The sequence below is a fragment of the Dendropsophus ebraccatus genome, chromosome 8 (genome assembly GCF_027789765.1).
Source record: "Dendropsophus ebraccatus isolate aDenEbr1 chromosome 8, aDenEbr1.pat, whole genome shotgun sequence".
Classification (NCBI taxonomy): Eukaryota; Metazoa; Chordata; class Amphibia; order Anura; family Hylidae; genus Dendropsophus; species Dendropsophus ebraccatus.
The window spans coordinates 45,849,012-45,868,930 of record NC_091461.1 but is presented as its reverse complement, the minus strand read 5'-3'; the positions used below and the strand labels follow the sequence as shown (position 1 = coordinate 45,868,930).

The window sequence follows — 19,919 nt, the reverse complement described above, 5'->3', positions numbered from 1 at the left end:
GCAAATCGCTGCTGTAATCAGTCGCTTGTTTTTCAACATGTTGAAAAACAAGCGACTGCAACGATCAGCCGACATGAACGATATCGGCTGATCGTTGCACTCTATTCCACGGGACGATTATCGTCCGTAGCCGCCGATATCGGCTGAATACGGCCAATAATCGTTCCGTAGAATAGGGCCTTAACCACAATTGCTAGATGTCTAGGAGGGGTCTTGTTTGTAAGCTGCTGGGCCAATGAATAATGCACAATAATATTTTGGGACTTTTCACATTGCATTTTGTAGTATCAGTCATACATAGACTTCCATGGTAAAAACTTCTGTATACAGCTTTGTGTAACACAGAATCCTGCTATACAGCATGAACCTTAACCACAACATAACCCACCTATTGAAAGGTCAAAGTCAGTGATCAATGCATGGCTCATTCACACCTTGTACAAAAGTCACTTACCAGGAGAAATGGGTCTGCTGGAACTTGGGGATGGTGTGTAGGGTATTGGGCTGGACACAGTACGAGGCCTTAATCCTTGTGCAGACATTTCATTAAAATACCTAAAATGAAAAAGGAAACTAGATGCATGAAGTGGATATCTTATGGTGGTGTACTGCACAACACACTCTTGCATAAGACACTTAACAACTATGCTGAGGGTAATCACAAAGTGCCTTCTTGGCCATAATACCGTGATCATGGGTGTAATCTTAAGTTCTCTGTGTACTGATACAATGAAATTTACTTAGTTTTAGATCTGCAATAAAAACTAAAACCCATAGGTCTATGGCAGTACAAATGCTTCTTACTAGAGTTCGGCGAACTTTGAGCATGCTCGTATTCGTTCCAAGGGGGACTCCCTATAGCTGCAGTTGCAGCCACTGCTAATCAAAGGTCGCACAGTCTAGTACAGATGAACCCGAACATGCTCAAAACTTTTATGTGCCTGTTATACAAAACTTTTGACATGTCATAAAAAAGGGAAGATTTGGCAGCACATCTATGACTCTGTTCACACTGCAGGTTGCACGCCGCTAGTGGCTTAAGTACAGACAAAAAAAAAATTGCAGCAGCAACCTACAAGTGCAAGGGCTTACCGTATATACTCCTTCCAGTGTACACACGATAAACACCTGCTCTGTAGATATTAAAAAGTGAGGATCTTAGCAAACTATTTGATGAAACAGAGTGTACCATGTCACCAACGTTAAGGTGTCCTCAGAGACATGGTCTCTACTCTAGCATTTTCACACTAGCAATGGCCTCTCCTGGGCTTTAATAAGCCTACAACTGGGCAGATAGGAGCCAAATGATCTCTTTTATAGCACCCTGGGGACATGGGTGGAGTGCAGGCCAACAGGAGGTAGCCACACCCCCCACATTCAACAGAAAAAAAGGGAAAATTTGGCAGCACATCTATGACTCTGTTCACACTGCAGGTTGCACGCTGCTAGTGGCTTAAGTACAGACAAAAAAAGAAACCTCCTGTTGGCCTGCACTCCACCCATGTCCCAAGGGTGCTATAAAAGATCATTTGGCTCCTATCTGCCCAGTTGTAGGCTTATTAAAGCCCAGGAGAGGCCATTGCTAGTGTGAAAATGCTAGAGTAGATCCTTACTTTTTAATATCTACAGAGCAGGTGTTTATCGTGTGTACGCTGGGAGGAGTATATACGGTAAGCCCTTGCACCTGTAGGTTGCTGCTGCACTTTTTTTTTTTTAATGTCAGAGACATGTCAAAAGTTTTGATCGGTCCGGGTCTGAGTGCTCAGACCCATACCGATGGGAGTGGGGAGCAAACTCGCTGCAGCTGTGGTCCTCTCCCCGCTCTATCTCCCGATCGGTATGGGTCTTAGCAGTCAGACCCAGACCGATCAAAACTTTTGACATGTCTCTGTGACATGTCAAAAGTTTTGTATGACGACAGATACACTTTAATTCTAACTGGCCAATATACTTAAAGTCAAAACTTACCTCAATCACTGGTGGTAAAAGTTACATTCAGAAATTAATTTAACATGAAACAATGCAATCGAGGGTAGATTTGAACATGTCCAGCCCTTCGGTCCTTGAGAGATTTGTCTGGCAGCAGTCAGAGCCAAACAGCATCATAGGAATAGGGCACAACTTATGGATGTGGCCTGGAAAGGTCTACCTATGAATCCTTTGTTAATTAAAAACATTATGGACAAGACCTCATTAAAAAAAAATTTGAAGGTGCTTAAAATGTACCTTTCTGAAAATTATATTTTTCTAACATACCAGTATTAAAAATGACAAGTGGGCAATGGTTGTGATGAAGCCTGTTATGTGATGAAGCCTGTTATAAGGTTAAAAAAAACAAACAAGAAATCCAACCTCTCATCATCCATCTCTAAGCTGGATTCGCTTTCTGACAACTGCCTGCACAGGGCTTCTCGTCTTTCCATTTCCCTCTGCAGTTTTCTTTGAAGCCTCAAATTTTCTTCTCTCATGTGGCGTTCTTCCTCCAAGTACTGGGCCATTTTCTCAGTGTCTGTATGGGATAAAAGCAGAAATCAAGAATGAAGGCTACACAGAAAGTATCACAGTATTACAAAATGCAAAACAGAACAGGTAGGTTCTTGACAAACAAATGACATTATGCACAGACTGGCTAGTAACTGAATCCAAAAAACACATTTTCCCGATTACATCAGATGTCTAGTCTACTTCAGGAATATTGCAAAAGCATATAGTGAAATTCATCTTAAACAACAAGTCCCAAAGGAAGTGATAATTCCAGTGTCATACACCAACTCCCTCAGGAAGGATCCGGAAAGGGTACTATCTTCTTACAGAAAAGAATCCAGAGCTGCACATCCAAGTACGTGTTCTCTTTACTCTCTGCAATGTTTCAGTGTGGTAGCTTTTCTCCAGTTAATATTATTCTGCAGCAATGTGTAACTACTTTTACATTGTATTTGCTCTGTGATTCCATCTGCAGACTTCTTATCAGTTTTTCATAGTTGGAGCTGTGTGAGTCTTATTTTGTGTGCAGCAATCTGTACTTTTTTTGCACATATGAATTTCTCAATCACTTTTATTCTATTTTGTTTGGGTGGAAGCAATTATAAAATAAGAAGCAGTATACGTAACATAGCATAACAGGCTCAGAGAGCCTGAAGAAGACGATCGTATGGCATAGAAAAATGGTGCTCCTTACCCTTCTTCTTTGGATTTGAGTTGGTCATTAAATGTTAATTAAATTCCTGTGCCAAGGTAAAGAAAGTGACCCTACCTAGTTGTTTGGAGTTGCTTTTCTGGGTTAACACATCATGATGGATGGCGAGTGCAAGGTCGACAAACCTGGCAGAGGTGTTGCTATAGTTTCTGTTTACAGTAGAGTTGAGCCAATATCATAGCACAACTCTGTCAGATTTGTTTCTCTACACCAGCACTTCTCAAACTTTTGCCACTGGAGCCTCACCCAACAGACCAAGGCAATGTCTGTGCCTCAACAGACTGACCAAGCGGGTGCCTGGGCCTCACTATCTGTGGTGAAAGTACATTTAAAAGCTGAGAATAATGCTAGGGCTACATTTCACCATTCTCCTAAGCTCTATATTCTAATAATGCAAGTACGAAATAAATTAATAATATTGCTAAAATGGAAATTTTTGCATATAGCAAAAGGACTGTGCAGATCATAGTTGCTTTGTGAAAACTGGCTCCCCAGCTGGGCCTCACCAACAACTAGGGGGCGCCTCACTGGTGAGCCCCGCCTCACAGTTTGAGAAGCACTGCTCTACACTGACCTTAAACCCATTGTGTGGTTTGAACCTCTACGCCATATAGCTCCCCTGTTTGTGTTTATATATAAGTTTAGTATGCACCTCCCCATGCAGTAAAACAAATTAAAAAGGGCTGTATATTTTGGTGTTGGTTTGTGTCACTGATTACCTTTATTCATTGTCATTTCTGGACATGCTGTATTGCTGTTTTGTCTTTATGAAAAGTCTTAAAATAAGAGTTAACATAAAAATTTGCTTCCCCAGCGCTACAGTGGTCAGGTCCTCTAGTCTGCACACTGCTCCTGTACTGCCAGCTTCCAATGATGTCCTGCTACATCATCAGATGAAGGAAGACCACAATAGGGAAGCGGACATCTGACCGCAACAGGGCTGGGAAGGTTAGTCCTTAATTGCTATGCTTCACAGGAAGGCACACACTAAACTCTGACATTTCACTGGAAAGCCCTTTAGGAATTTGGACAATTGTGCACACAGAAATACCAGTAATGTTTAAAAAAATTTCACTTTCATATTTTTGTCTTTAAGAATAGCAAGAGGTGGTGATGAGGATTTTTTTTTATATGTGACTTTTATTAACTTTCTAAATAAAATTTTTAATTACCATTTAAAGAATAGGGAACTTACACATGTTATAGCCTAATCACTTATACAGTACATTGCAATACCTATGTATTGCAGTGAACTATCTTTCTGATGAGCCCTAATCACAACCACATCAGTCATATATATTTTTGTTTAGTGCCACTAATAAAAATATTACATAAAACATCATAATAAATCTGTATTGAGGTGTATTTTGCTGTATCCTATTAGGTGTAAATAAGAGTGCTAATATACACAGCGTCACATGGTGACCGATCATGTATTAGTCACACCTAACCGCTTTTAGAAGTTGTAGTCACTCCTAAAACTCCAATCCTGGCTGTCGCAGCACAGGGTCAGCTGTAGGCAAGCAACATCCAGTTCACTACATCTCCCGGAGCTTATCTTTTCAACATCAAAAAGAAAATATTCTTGATCTAGCCCTTGAGGTTATATAAACTGGCTGACTCACTTCCACTGGTTTATGAAATAAGACATCAGATAAAAGTGGCTTGCACAATTTGATAAGCACCAAAAGGGGTAATCTTAGTTATCGCCTGAAAATACCAAGAAAACAAAGCATTCAAGGACAAAACAAAGAGCAAATGCCATAGATAATCATCCCATTCATTCATCATGTATGCCGGATATATCCCAACGCTTGAAGGTCTATGGCATCAAAAATACAAATGAGGACTGCACATGCACCCACTATAGAAAAAAACATTCTAGGGACATGTGGAAAGTTTTTATTAGTCAGAGTCTGAGTGTTCAAACCCCAACTAATATAGAGAATGAGCGTGGAGAGAAGCAGGCAGCCAGGTGCTTCACTCCACATCCTGTGTTTATAATATCGGGGTGGTCCTGTAGATTTACATAATAAGTTCATCCTGTGATTGGTGCGTGTTAGGGCCCAAATTGATCAAAAATCACATTAAATTTTCCCTAATGAATCAATGAAGTAGGACACATGGAAATGAATTAAAAGACTGCAAATCTACTTACGCTGAAGCTGTGCAGCTCTCAGTTGCTTCTTTAGCCTTTCTACTTCATTCTTAAGGAAACGTATGTGTCTCATCATGTTTTCCGGAGAGTCTATCTCCATTGATATGTCGCGAGGTGAAGGTGGAGCAGACACCGGTTGGTCCAATTTTTCTTGCAAAATTCTAGAGACAAAATATAGTTATAAGGCAACATGACACATGATCAAGAGGAATTTCAATTTAGTTATTAGTTGACAGTAACAATAATAGGTAAAAATGATGCACAATACTTAGGGTATGTTTACACTGAGCAAAACAGGCGGAACTCCACGGCAGAATCCCTCAGTGTCTCCATGGGATGGCTCACACCTCCGCTCCCGCCGCTCTTTGCTCAAAGAATTGATGTGTCAATACTTTGAGCATAAAGCGACGGAAGCGGAGGCTTGCAAGCCATCCTATAGAGGCACTGTGACACTGAGGCAGGCAGGATTCCGCGGTGGAGCTCCCCGCCTTTTTTAATCAGGGTGAACAGGCCCTAACAGTGATAGCAGAAAAAAGTATTCTGATCATAACGAAGTACTACTTGTGCATACATAAAATATTGTAATCTAAAAATGACATCAGCTTTAGTTTTAAAGGGAACCAATCAGCACGATTGTGCCAATATGATTCACAATTTTATTATATTTATATTATTTTAATCAGATGACTTCTCTCTCAAAAGTATGTTCAGCTAAAAGTGTCACTGTCATCACTGCATGCAGGAAAAATCAAACCTACACAACGTTGCAACAATATCATATAGCAGTTAGCCACAGCATGCAGTCACAGTTGCGTTTACATCCAATAATCGCAACATAGTACCTTGCTCCAACATTTCGGCCTCAGAACTATTGGCACTCATCTCATAGTGTCTGCCTGAGGCAGACTATGAGAACAGTGCTAATCCAACAGGACAGGGGTCAGTATTCTTCTTCCATCTGTCAGGGAAACTGATTGTGACCTCCGCTACAGGGATCCCGATCGGTCAGTGACAGGTACTTCTCCTGTCACTGACACATTAAACACGGATTGTGGCGTTTAAGTGGCGATTTGTGCTGTCTGTCATTATGCCTGGTTCCTGGGTGCTTACAGCAAACCAGCACACATTAAAACCCTTTCACACCAGGAATGTATATATATATATTCCTACTGCATGGGGCATCGGCAGTAGGAACATATTAAGCCATATGGCTGATGTGAAGGGGTTAAAGTAATAACACAACACAAGCTAATGATCAGGGCCTACAAGGAAATTTGTATGAATAGCCAACCTTTTCTCTGCTTCAAGTTTGTCCATCCTCTTCCAGAGACGATTAACTAGTGCTTCTTGTTCTTGTTCCAGGGTGTTTTCGAGGTCAATCTTTTCACGTCTTAGCTGAGTGCATAAAAATATTTCTGTTAGAAAATGAACATATGCAGAGCTGTCGAGAACGGGACACATTGACCCTTCTACTAAGATAATGTGAACACAACAGATTTAGAAATAATTTTAATCTCCAAGTTATGTATATTACGTAATGACCAAAAACATTGATGAAACATGTAAAACAGCCATATGGAAAGGAAACACCACATGACCAGAGAAGGAGTTGGCTGGTAATGGAAGAGATAGTCCAAAAGGGGGAAGTCCTCTAAACTATATCTAAGTGAATAAGGTTGTTTGTAATGTCAGATTATGTTTACATAAAGTGTACCTGTACTTTCAGAAACCCACCGATAGTGACAAAATGTCAAATGGTTTTAAATCAGTGAGGGTCTGGGCGCAGAGACCCCCATTTGCTATTATGTGATGGATTGAATAGCAGATAAAAAGCTTATTCAAATCCCAAAGAGACAGGGAAGTCTAGGAATACAAACTATTCATATTACAATATCTAAGGATGGTCACAAATTGACATCAGAAAATAACACTAGTGACTATGTTAAGACCATTTCCAAGTGTGCAGCAGGCCACGTTTTTAGTCCTGCAATATAAAAATGTATGTTTTGGAGCATGGTCACTAGTGGACTACCACATGATACACCTTAGCATACATTTTTTTTTTTTTATCTGGTGTTCGGGCATAGCATAGTCCGCCAACCTAGAGCCCAAAGGTGTTTGTTAACCCAGTCTACGCACATTTGGTTATACCACACCTGATGCAGAGACCCAAGCTGTTTGGAAAGCTTCCTGTTTAACACAATTCCTTTCATTTTAGTTATCCATTGCCATAAGTGCAAGCCTCTCTTGCTCTTAGTACACAGTTAGCTGAAATACTACAACCTAGTGCCATCTAGTGGAAACTGATTACTATACATGAAGCACCACTGTTGCAGACTGTATGCTCAGCCTAGGATATATGCCAAGGATTTCTGCTGATACGCTGCATAAGGCTAGGTTCACACTATGTATATTTGAGGCTGTATTTGTGAGGCTGTATAGCAACCAAAACCAGGAGTGGATTGAAAACACAGAAAGGCTATGTTCACATAATGTTGTAATTGAGTGGATGGCCGTCATTTAATGGCAAATTTTTGCTGTTATTTTAAAACAACGGCTGTTATATTGAAATAATGGCAGTTATTTACCGTTATATGGCGGCCATCCACTCAATTTCAACATTGTGTGAACAGAGCCTTTCTGTGTTTTCAATCCACTCCTGGTTTTGGTTGCTATGAGGACCTGACTTGAGGACCAAATACAGCCTGAAATATACGTAGTGTGAACCCAGCCTAAATGTGCATGCATAGAAATCATTCAGCAGAATCTTTATATTGTGAAATGCTTGACAGCTTCATGTGAACATCATTTATATCACTGCTTTTCAACCTGAGGCTCTCAAGTTGTTGCAATACTACAAAGTCCAACATGCCCTGACAGCCGAAGAGCCACAGACTGGAGAAAACTAGAACACGTCACAGATTACAGGTATTAAAGGGGTTTTCAAGGATTACAAAAAACATAGCTACTTTCTTGCTAAATCCCCGATCCTCAGGATGTGTGAGGTATTACAGTCCAGTTACTTTCACTTCAATGGAAGTAGGCTGCAAAACCCACACTGAAACGAAGGACAGGAGTGGAGCAGTTTCTGGAAGAAAGCAGCCATGTTTTTCTAAACCTGTATAATCCTAATCTAATATTTTATCAAGAGTGAAAAATCAACCCCCAGATATCGATAAAGTCTAACTAGACTTTACTCAGGAGGCAATTCTAGAATTTTACAAATGTTTTCCATTTTTTGCCTGGTCTAAGGGTACTATTACACGGAACGATAATCGGCCGAATTGGCCCGATTAGGCCGATTATCGCTCCGTGTAATAAATGCAACGATCAGCCGATGACAACGATCATCGGCTGATCGTTGATATAGGTTAGACCCTATTTTTGTCGGGCGCCGACCGCGCACCGTTGCGTGTAATAGCGGTGCGTGGCCAGCGACTAACGATATACATTACCCATCCACGTTCCAGGGCTGCTCCTGCCGTCCACTTCTCCCGGGGTCCCGCGCACTCTAGCTTCACAGCGGCCTGTCAGCGGTCCCGGCCTCTGATTGGCTGAGCGGCCTACCAGCTGACTGGCCGCTGTGAAGCTAGAGAGCGCGCGCGACCCCGGGAGAAGCAGACAGCAGGAGCAGCCCTGGAACGTGGATGGGTAATGTATGCCAGTTTAGCAAGGACTGCAAGGACATCGGTTACGATGTCCTTGCAGCTCTTGTCAAACGATTATCGGGCCGTGTAATAGGCCCAGTAAACCAGCAACGATCTAGCAGATCGCTGCTCGTTTACAGGTATTATGGGGCCCTGCTCGGCCCATGTAATACCACCCTAAGGGTCCTATTAAACTGAGCGATTTTTAACGATTAACGACAAACAAACGGTCGCATTAACCTTAAATCGTTCACCAAATTACACAGACTGATGGTTGTTAAGATACGATCGTTACTACGATCATTTATTCCTTCTGATCCCAGGAAAACAATGTGCAATTACACTGAACGATTAGTGAAAAAATGCAGAACTTGAGAGAACAAGTGTGGATTTACAGCGATCAATTAGCGAACGATTAACAATAATTTTAGGTTTAGATCTAAATCAACGACATACGAACGATTTTTCGATCATTGCCTGCAATTAAACAGAACGAGTAATAGTCCCGTGTAATAGGGCCCTAACTCAAAACTACAATATGGCTGGAGCCAGTCTCGCTGACTGCGTTTACTCTCTTCTCCTCCAGCCCTGAGATAACATCTGCTGGCTGCTAATCTCCATTCTCACAGGTATGCGCTGTCCTCCTCCAGCCTTTTTTTACCTGCCACTTCAGCTAGGCATGCAGAAAGTGTTATTTAAGCCGGTACGTCAGAAGTTCAAGCGTACCTTACAAGATGCTTAGCGTGCGTAACAAATTAGAAAAAGAAAAAAAAATGATGAGCTGGCGGTCGCTGAAGTCATCCGTGTAAATGGCAAACAGGAGTCACTGGAAGAATGTGAGCAATGCACATCAGAAATAAAACTGTGGATAACATCTGAAATATCTAGAAAACTGAGCTATTACAAAAATCTCAAGACACCCTGTACATGTATGTTTTCTTATCCCACGAGCATGGTCTATTCAGGCCACCTACTGGCCAGTGGTGTTAGTGGAAATGTATCCTACCAATAAATTGACATTGGTGAAGATAAAACCATTATGGCTGCTCCCTCCTCGCATTCATGAGAGGTGTCTGCCAAAAGGTGGTACAGCATATTACCTGTTCTAGTGTTAGTTGTTTGGAGATGGTGTCATTTTCCAGTTTCTTTATTTTCTTCATTAGTTTGTTGACTTGAAACTCTTGTTCTTGTTCCAGGTGTTGTTCAAGTTCAGCTTTCTCGTGCTGTAACTAAACATACACAAAACATAAAATGAGGAGAGTGTCAAGCAGATATAAAAATACCCTAACTTTCACATCAGGTAAAAGCCGACATCCTGTGTGTTTGTGCATTCACTACAAATTTGAAATCTAGCATTACATGGTGCCCCTTCTCCTCCAGAAGGTTGAACCTGATGTGTGATAACACGAAACGGGTTGTTCTTCATTATACAACACTTTTTTATTTTATTGAAATTAAAATGAAAAAGACTTAGAAAAAAAAACTGGACTGTTTATTATCAATTTGCTCATCTTTTATATTTGGGTGAGTAATCTCACAGATGAGCGCAGATCTCACAGATCTTTTTTTCTCCTCTAGCTGGCAATAAAGGGGTTATCTTGGGAGCTGAAAATGTACTACGTTTCCTAACTTTTAGCTTTGTGCAATCTCAGACTGTTACTTCTTCCTGTTAGGAGGGGGCAGGATGAACAGGTGAGGTAGGTACTACTTTGCCATCACTGCATGCAAGCCACACCATGCCCACATGTGGCGACCAATGGCCATACAATGTTACAAAGGCACAGAAAGAAGCTGCTCTGAAGGCAAAGGTGGTACAAATGCACACAAAGAGGTTACAAAAGTAGTAAAGGCAACAAGAATGAGCTATAGGAAACTTAGAACAAGTTAAAAGAAATTAAAGGTGTTCATATTTTTAACATTACAAAAGGCATGGCCACCATCTGCAGGAAGACATCATACTCATCTCCAATAAAGGTCAAACGTATCATCTGCTCACAATGCATCAAATCCCCAAAGTCAGCAACCTCCAATGCACCCAAATTCTACCATATAGTACAAGTACATCATTGCAAGGGAACACTAAACCATCCATGATTAATAGTGAGAACTCTGCCTTATTGCCAACAGATCCCACAGGAAACTGTGAACGCCTCCTGAGTAGAGATGAGCGAACCGGGTTCCAGTCCATCCAAACTCGAACGTTCAGTATTTGATTAGCGGGGGCTGCTGAACTTGGATAAAGCTCTAAGGTTGTCTGGAAAACATGGATACAGCCAATGACTATATCCATGTTTTCCACATAGCCTTAGGGCTTTATCCAACTTCAGCAGCCATCGCTAATCAAATGCCGAAAGTTCAGGTTCGGATGGACTCGAGCATGCTCCAGGTTCGCTCATCTCTACTCCTGAGCTAAGCCCTGCTGCACTTCATCCATCTCTCCAGTGTCCAATACTGAGGGCAATGTTCAGCAATCACCTGTGGACATAAAGCAGACATGTCTGGCTGTGCAGGGTACACAACCCACTGTGATCTAACAATCTCACAAAGAGTGGAGACTGCTAAGAGAATTACTGAAGCTGGAGAGCGATGTTCACAGATGCAGAAAAAAAAACAAACAAAAAAAAACAAGATGTTTTCAACCAAGGATTTATCTGGCATCTTGACAACAACATGAACAGTGATGGAAGTTTTCTCACCTTCGGTAGCAAAAAGGGTAAAGAAACATTACGTATAGTAGTAACAGAAAACTAAAACCCATGGAAACAGATAAAGCTATTGATTTGCCTAAAAGAACTCAAGTAGCATTTGTTTAGATTCACTAAAATTGCCTTAACCTCTTAAACCTCTTTAACCCATTGATGAACAGGCCAATTTTCACTTTAAGTTTTCATTTTTTTTTCCTCCTTTATATTTCCAACTATGCGGCTGTTTAGGGGGCGGGATCTTTTGTGCCATGGCCCATAGTTTTTATTGGTACCATATAAGTGTCGATAGGAATCGCTTCATGTCATTGTGATGTGGAGCCGACGGCTGATGACTTTGTAACAAAAAAAAATAAAAATCTTTATACATACCTGTCTATGCCCCCCAGTATTCTTCTCCCTTATGCCCGCTCACCGCCACTGAAGCTTCTACATCAGTCTTTGAAGTTACAGGCTGCTCAACCAATCACTTGCTGCGGTGTTATACTGTCTTGGCCAGTGATTGGCTGAGCGGAGTGTCACTTCAGAGACGGGCTATGAAGTTCCAGCGGTAACAGACAGAAGGGGGAAGAACATAAGGGACTGCGGAAAGGTAACGTATATACTTTATTATTCACTATATACAGCAAGGGCTGCACGGACATCGCTAACAATATATATACAGCGCATGCTGCACGATTATTGAGCCGTGTAATAGGCCCTAAGTTACATTCGGTGAATAATGGAACATGCGCAGTAGACTCGTCATCTTGTACATGTGACAAAAAAAAAAATCTGCAATCTGGACGAACATTGCTGTTCTGAGGTTGCAGTACAGGTTTATCTGTGATGGATCTGCAGCTCATTGCCTTGCAACCCTAAGGCCTCATGCACGTGTTCTGTGAATCACGGAACGTGCAGACAATAAATTCTTCACGAGACTGTACTGATGCAGCTGCGTGGCTGTATCAACATAGTCCAGGAAAGATTTTAACATTTTCGGAGATGTCGAGTCCACTACCCAGCTTCACGGTCTGCACGTGTATGACTAAGAACCGTATTACATGGTCTGATAAGTTAGGTAAACGAACGCCAATATGCTACATTAGCACTCATTTACTGAGCCTATTACACGTCTTGACTATCACGCAGCAAGGGTGGTATATATATATATATATATATATATATATATATATATATATACATATATATATATATATATATATATATATATATATATATATATATCGTTATCGATGTCTGTGTAGCTCTTGCCTTTAGTGTAAAATAAAGCATATACAATACCCGTCCACGCTCCCCGAAGCTTTTGCCAGCTCCCCAGTGTCTTGCTGCCTTCTCCTGCTCTTCCCCAGCTGGCACAAGAGCTGCAGAGATGGTCTCTGAAGTGACAGGCCTCTCAGCCCATCCCTGTGCAGCATGTCACTTTAGAGAGCAGCTCTGCAATTTGCGGTGGCTGCAGGGAGGGGGAGAAACCAGGAACACACTGGGGAGCGTGGGCAGGTAACGTATATACTTTATATTTACAGATTTATCAGCCGTTGGCCGTGCATCGCTATCACATGCAGTTATACACGGTCAGTGGCCAATTATTTTATGTCAGGACCTAAAAATACGATCAGCTGATGATTGTTGTAATCAACAACTGATCATTCTCTTTATTACACAGAGCGATAATCTGCTTAATCGGCCCAATTCGTCAGATTATCACTCTGTGTAATTGGGCCCTTAGGGTTCCAAGGCAATGATCTGCAAAGTCTTTAACCAGATGCATTACAGATAACATTTGACTGCAACCTCAGAACAGCTATGCCAGTCCAGACTGCTAATCCTGCAGAAGGCCTGTCTTTCTCAGAATTTACACCTTACAATGATGGCCCCTCTGACCACCTACATAGTTTCCTGAAGATTTTATAAACCAATCCACAAAGACAGGCGAAAATAACAGCACAATTGTTACCGTTCTTGGTTTTATTGTACTGTACTAATCTCTTAGGTTATCTCCGTTATTTCTTTTTTTGGCTATATGCCCATGACACAGTGTACCTTGTCTCTGGCTACACTGCCTATAGGATGACTAAGATGTACCACTCTAAAGTTAGTAACATGTTTATGTACTTCTGATTCTTCATATATTAAGCTATGTTATCTTTATAGCACGTATGTATAATTTTACAGTAGTGTCTATGGTTAGACATCCCCCTTTTCCAATATATATCCCTAATATGTTGATGAAAAAATGAAAGTTACGATAAATTAAAAAAAAAAACACTTTAGAAAACTTTGAATCTGCATGGCTGTCCTTGAGAGGGCCCAGAATTACAGCTATATAAATACTATACTAGGCTAAAGGTCAGATGTATACTAAAGTCACAATAAAAATGTACACATATTGGCTCGCTACATATAACCACTATATATATTTTGGGTTTGTTTGTTCAGAATCATGAGTCAATAGCAGACAAATGTTACTGTATGTGCATTTCTGGAGTCAGTGGGCATCGGGCACAGACTATGGTATGCCATTAGATGCTTGTGCCCAGGAAAGCTGCCACCTTGTGTCATCTCATCACCTGCATGAGCTTCCGGGACAATTCATTGGTGAGGAATTCCTCTTCCTTCTCATAGTTCACTGCAAGTGTTTCCTTCTCCTTCTGCAAGGCTTGGATCTTTTTAAATAAGGTGTTGCTGATGAATTCTTCTTCTTGCTCAGCCCTCGCTTGCTGTAAAGAAAAGAGACACGTGTTATTGGCAGAAAAATAAATAGGAAAAAGTATCCCACAAAGCAGTAATTATAGCAATGTACATCCATAAGGTGGAATATTAAGATGCACATGTGATTATAAACAGCATTTTATATATAGAAGATAAAAGTAAAGAAATGTAATATATGGTATAATTTCTTTTTAAACATGTCAAACGGGCTTGTGAGCTCAAGCAGTTTTGAAATATATTGCCTTTTATTAATAAGGTTTTCTATATTTAAATCATCGTTATACATATGGCCAAACTGTGCTCCATGCTCTCGCGGTGCCAAAATTTTCTCTATTCAGAAGAGGAAAAAAAAAAACCATGGGAAGTGCCAGTGCTTTGCACACTCAAACACAAGGAAAGACACCTGTTCGTCATGCAGGTTGTACATCTCAGGGCAATTAACTTAGGCTAAATTATTAACTTTTGCTAGATATATTATTAAACGAGAAGTCCCGCACGGAGCAAAAAATTATTTAGGGCTGAGGGACCATAAAAACTAAGTTATAATCACCTGTCCCTGCACCAGCCGGGTTGTGACATACCTGGAACCCGGGAGAAGAGGACACCTGGTGGGGTATGGGAGCCCGATCATGCTGTACAATACGGGGACAGGTAAGCTTGGTGTCTCCCCAACCCCACACCATAATGATTTTTGGCCACCCCAGCAGTTTGTTTCTGGAAGAGTCCTTTTTGTGTGTGTGGCGGGGGGGGGGGGGGGGGGGGGGGGGCTTCTCTTCTTTGATGCTAGATGATTGTATATGAGTAGCAGTGTAATATAGAGGAGAAGAAGCAGCCATGCTATGGCTGCAGCAGGCTGTGTGTGCGTGCGCTATGGCTGCAGCAGGCTGCGTGTGCGTGCGCTATGGCTGCGTGTGTGTGTGTGTGCGCTATGGCTGCAGCAGGCTGTGTGTGTGTGTTTGAGAGAGAGAGAAATTAAAGGGGTCTGCTGGGCAACATAGAAAAACAAATATCAAGGGGGAGGTGGGATCATAATAAAGAAGTCTTATTTACCCACCCCCATAGTGCAACGTCATGTCTTATGGTCCCTATCAGGCCCCTGATCCTGTAATGTCCATTTAGAAATGCAAAATCAGTGAGTGATCCTGTAATGTCCATTTAGAAATGCAAAATCGGTGAGTGAGGCAGGACACAGCTGTAATCACTGACCGGCTAAGCAGGTAGTCCCTGTAGAGCCCGAATAATTCAGAAGCTGTGAATATTTACTTAGAAACACAGAAGATTATCAGCAGGAAAAGACCACCTGCTGCATCTAGTCTAGTTCTGATTTGTTCAGGACATGGTGGCTGCAGACTAGCTCAATCTACTACTCACACACGGAGAAGAATCAACTTTATATCTTTGCCTTATTCATTTAGAAGTCACCCCAGCATCATGTAGGACATTAGGTTACTGAGACAGCTCTACTTTACACTAGTTTGATAAATAACTCCCCTGGTGTCTGACTGGTCATTTATGAAGAAGCCGATGCATGATAAAATTCAGGAGTCAGAGCTGTGGCTTAGCAACTCCATAGCCCTCTTCCCCCAGCTCCAGTATGGAACACTGAATTCAGCTCTGGGGAGAGCTAGAACAGCAGCGGCATGTGTGTCTCTTTCTCTAGGCACTCCCTAATTACTTCCCTCCACTCTTTATAGACTTCTATGGGCAGAAGCTGTAAATCAGTCTCTTCTCTCTCAGGTGTATGGATTTTACCAGTGATTTCAGAGTGATAAGTGAAGAAGAAATGGCTCATGAGTGGAAAAAGAGGCATTTTTCTGTAATGAACCATTACAAGGTATCTGATCCTAAGATGTACTATTGATTCATGAAAAGCGGTATATAACTAGAGGTGCGGTTAAATTGTTCCTTGAAAGTTCTTTCAAGCTGGCGTTTTAATCACCAAACCTGCTGAACGTCCACTTCTAGGAAAGCTTTGGAGTAAGAGGCGGAGTGTTTATTCATAAACACCAAAGTTATAACAGATATAGTTATTGCATTTACTGCAACTTATAAAGGAGTATTGCCGTAGGCAGCTCAAATAGAAAACCAATTGTTTATAGATGAGAAGTTAAAAGTCGAAACATACAGGACCATGTATGAATGCACATAACCAAATATGTCACTTTTAGGGTCAGGTGCAATAAGTGCGCAGCTGTGACGCGACCGCCTGTTTAACTCTCCCTCCCCTGCTATGCACTTTGTGCAAATTGACAGCAACATCTTTTCTCAACTGGAAATTTAGGTTGAACTGTCTTGGATTCTATGAATGCGAGCGCCCCATTTGTTTCATATCCATGTGTGAGCGCACAGCACCCACCCTCTTAGCAGTGTAGCATTGGTGGTAATGCCAGACCAGTTTTTCAATTGGATCTATGTGCTGTTTATATCCCACTTCCTAAACTACTGTTCAGAGTGACTTCAATTAGAAATCCATTACTTAATAGTTGATTATTACTAACTGTAAAAAAAGCTCTGAAGACATGCATAACCATCACTATGTACAACACATTAATTATTAACCACACATATGCATGCCTATATATACAGTATATAACATCAGTGTCTCTGCACAAGCTCGCTGTTAACATAACTAAGCACCAATCAGAAAATGTTTAGAATGTTAGGAGATGTTCAATAGTCTGTATAGTCCAAGCAGTCAAAATAAATCTACCCTCTGGGGAGAAGAGGTTATTGATGCACTGGGCTATGTGAGTCAAAAGGAAAGAAACAGCAGCATGACAACAAGGAAGGGGTTACACTAAACACCAAACAGCTGTGGATGAAACCGATACAAAGGCTGCAGACTAAAGGGAGGGGATGATTACATTCAGGAGTCAGCACTGTGTATAGTCAGTAGTAGGGGCACTGCCAGGGGAAGCTGTCCAGAAATAAAGTAGGAGGCCTAGATCTAATTTAGAACAAACAAAACAGGACAGGAAATACTAATATACTTATTTTAATACATTTTGTCATTTGGCTCAGAACACTGTACCAACTTTATGTTAGACTCCAGCCTAAACAGCGTAAATGTCCAGAAGAGTATCTAGGAAACACTCCTACCACAAAGCCTGCTCGGCATAAGGGTGTGGAGCTTGTCATATCCAATTCATGAGCTCACCACAGAAATTTATGGGAAGGCACAGGAAAGGAGCAGCAATAACAAGGTATAAAGATGAGTACAGAAAACAAGGTTATAATGTGCTTCTAGGAAATCATTAACCAGTCTGTCCTGGCGACGCTACTATAGGATATTGTAGTAATTTACACAGAACCCCGGAGAAATATATTGCCCCTAAAAGCCATAAGACTGCATTCTGCTGAAAGCCACACCACCAGCAGGCAAGGCAGAGAAGACAACAATTCTGGCAAAAATGGCAAAGTCTTCTATTAAGGGATAGTAAGCGTTTACAGCATCCTCCCTGTACAAAGGCAACCACTCGTGTTACTGCAGCCTGGATTAACATACTTTATAGGTCTGAACGTGTTGTGTGTGAATAATGCATTTCTGGCTAATTTTCACCTGTCAATAGAAAAGAAGCATGTGCCTAGATCCCCATGTACATATCCAACACCATACACGGGTGAAAAGAGAAAAAAAAATACTGTGACAACCCTCTTGGCTAAATTAAAGGTGGTGTTTTATGAAATACTACCCTTTTCTAGATTAAAGCTGGCCCAGCGATCAGTATATGGACACTTATCTGGCTTTGGGAACCCCTGGAGACGTGAGGGAGTGTAGTATTACATGCCGCCCATTCACATTTACACGGCAAGTCTGCAGGAGCCATCTTTATTTTTTTTTATCATTCTCATATGTGGCCATAAAACTAAAAAGATAGCAGGAGATCCACCTTGACCCTTGCTGTGCATTCACACCAAGGTCTGGATCATCTACAGGGGGTCTCAGTCAATGATCCGTTTTTTACAGCATCAAATAAGATGTATAATTGCCTAGATTCTGTGAACACGTGAGGCTGTGCTGGCGGTGTAAAGTCAATGCTATAAATATACAATCCACTCCAATTTACTGTACATCACATCAAGATGAAGGCTGGCAGTGCCCGCTGTCACATGCTGTCTACGCTTCCCAAAATCACAGTCTTGTGGGTCTGAATCACAAGTGGATCTGTGTGACCTAGTTTAATAAGGTGGAACAGGTTAGTGTTCAAAAACAAACACTACAGCAATCCTCCAAGGGCACAGTCTCTCCGGGCAGCTCCGACCTAAGTATTCTTATAGGAGGCAGGCAGACAGAAGGGCTCACACACCAGGCTCTTCTCACATCATGGTAAGAGCCTATACTGGCAAAACGTCCAAACATACACCAAACGTATCCATAGGGCTCTACTCAGAAATTTTACAGACTGGTGGGTTAAAGGAGCTTCCCCATTAACTATAAGGTATCCTAGTCATGTGACACGCATGACATTGATGTATTTATAGAGGGCTAGCACAGGACCAGAACACCAGTAGTTCTGGAACAGTGAAGATTTTTAAAGGGCAAATTTACTGCAAGTTGTTTTTCAGATACTGGAAAATCCCTCCAACCAGTAGAGATAGCTGTGTATTTTTCTATGACGCAACTGGGCAAACAGTTTGGCTGTATCCTGCCCTTTCGCTTTTGTCATTAATAAATGAGAGCTAATTCTAATTTTAGCCAACACAAAGTACTGTGGATAGTAGAGTCTCTACTGTGTAACTCTGGAAGCTGTAACAAAAGCCCTAACATCACCACCCTAACTTATGGGGACACTGAACAAAGAAAATTCACAGAAAATAGATATCCCGCCACTTTCTTCCAAAGGATAAGATCATATGTAATAGAAATTTTCACCTGAAAATTGTCAACAAATTCGGCGAATTCAGCATAGATTTCACCCCATACACTGAAGGAAACAACGCAACAAGTCTACATATGGTGGATTTTACAGGATAATCTGTTGGGTGTAACCATAAAGAGTAGGAGTATTACTGCTGTCCATTATATACTTTTTGGCTATGTTCACACTCTCAATACAGCATTTCTCACCGGTTTTCTCTACAGAATGCAGCAGCATGGAGAACAACATACAACAGCTTAATTAATGAAGTAAGCCTTTCAAACTAAGCCTAATCAAGATCCGACACTACAAGCTCCTGCAATCTGGGTGTGTCTCTAGCTCTCTCAAGCGACCCGCGTTGCATTGATCTATTCGATTGGCGCTCTTGATGGTACAATGTGCCATAGGCAGACTTCATCAGCAGAGAGGTCCCAGCAGGCACTGAGGCTTTGAAAAGCTGTCACGGCCAATTAGCACCTTGAATTAACAGTGCAGAGGTGCTGATAGGACCCAGTTTGCCAGCATTACTGCCACGCAGACCCCATTCCTTATGTCAGAAATCTGATATAATTGTTTCCAGTCCCGTCATTTTTCTATTACGTATCAGTCTGGAGTCCAGGATGTTTGGCTCACAATTGGCTCAGC

General features: G+C 41.5%; 1 protein-coding gene across 1 annotated transcript in view; it reads right to left on the bottom strand.

Moving 5' to 3' along the window:
* CCDC6 (coiled-coil domain containing 6) overlaps window positions 1-19,919 on the bottom strand; it is a 36,446-nt gene that overhangs the window by 4,669 nt on the left and 11,858 nt on the right. The window contains exons 2-7 of the mRNA XM_069980299.1: window positions 14,274-14,423; window positions 10,102-10,230; window positions 6,646-6,749; window positions 5,355-5,515; window positions 2,353-2,509; window positions 455-555 (exon numbers count right to left, since the gene is read on the bottom strand). Of these exons, the coding sequence (XP_069836400.1) occupies window positions 455-555; window positions 2,353-2,509; window positions 5,355-5,515; window positions 6,646-6,749; window positions 10,102-10,230; window positions 14,274-14,423 (802 nt within the window). The remainder of the gene's footprint in view (window positions 1-454; window positions 556-2,352; window positions 2,510-5,354; window positions 5,516-6,645; window positions 6,750-10,101; window positions 10,231-14,273; window positions 14,424-19,919) is intronic.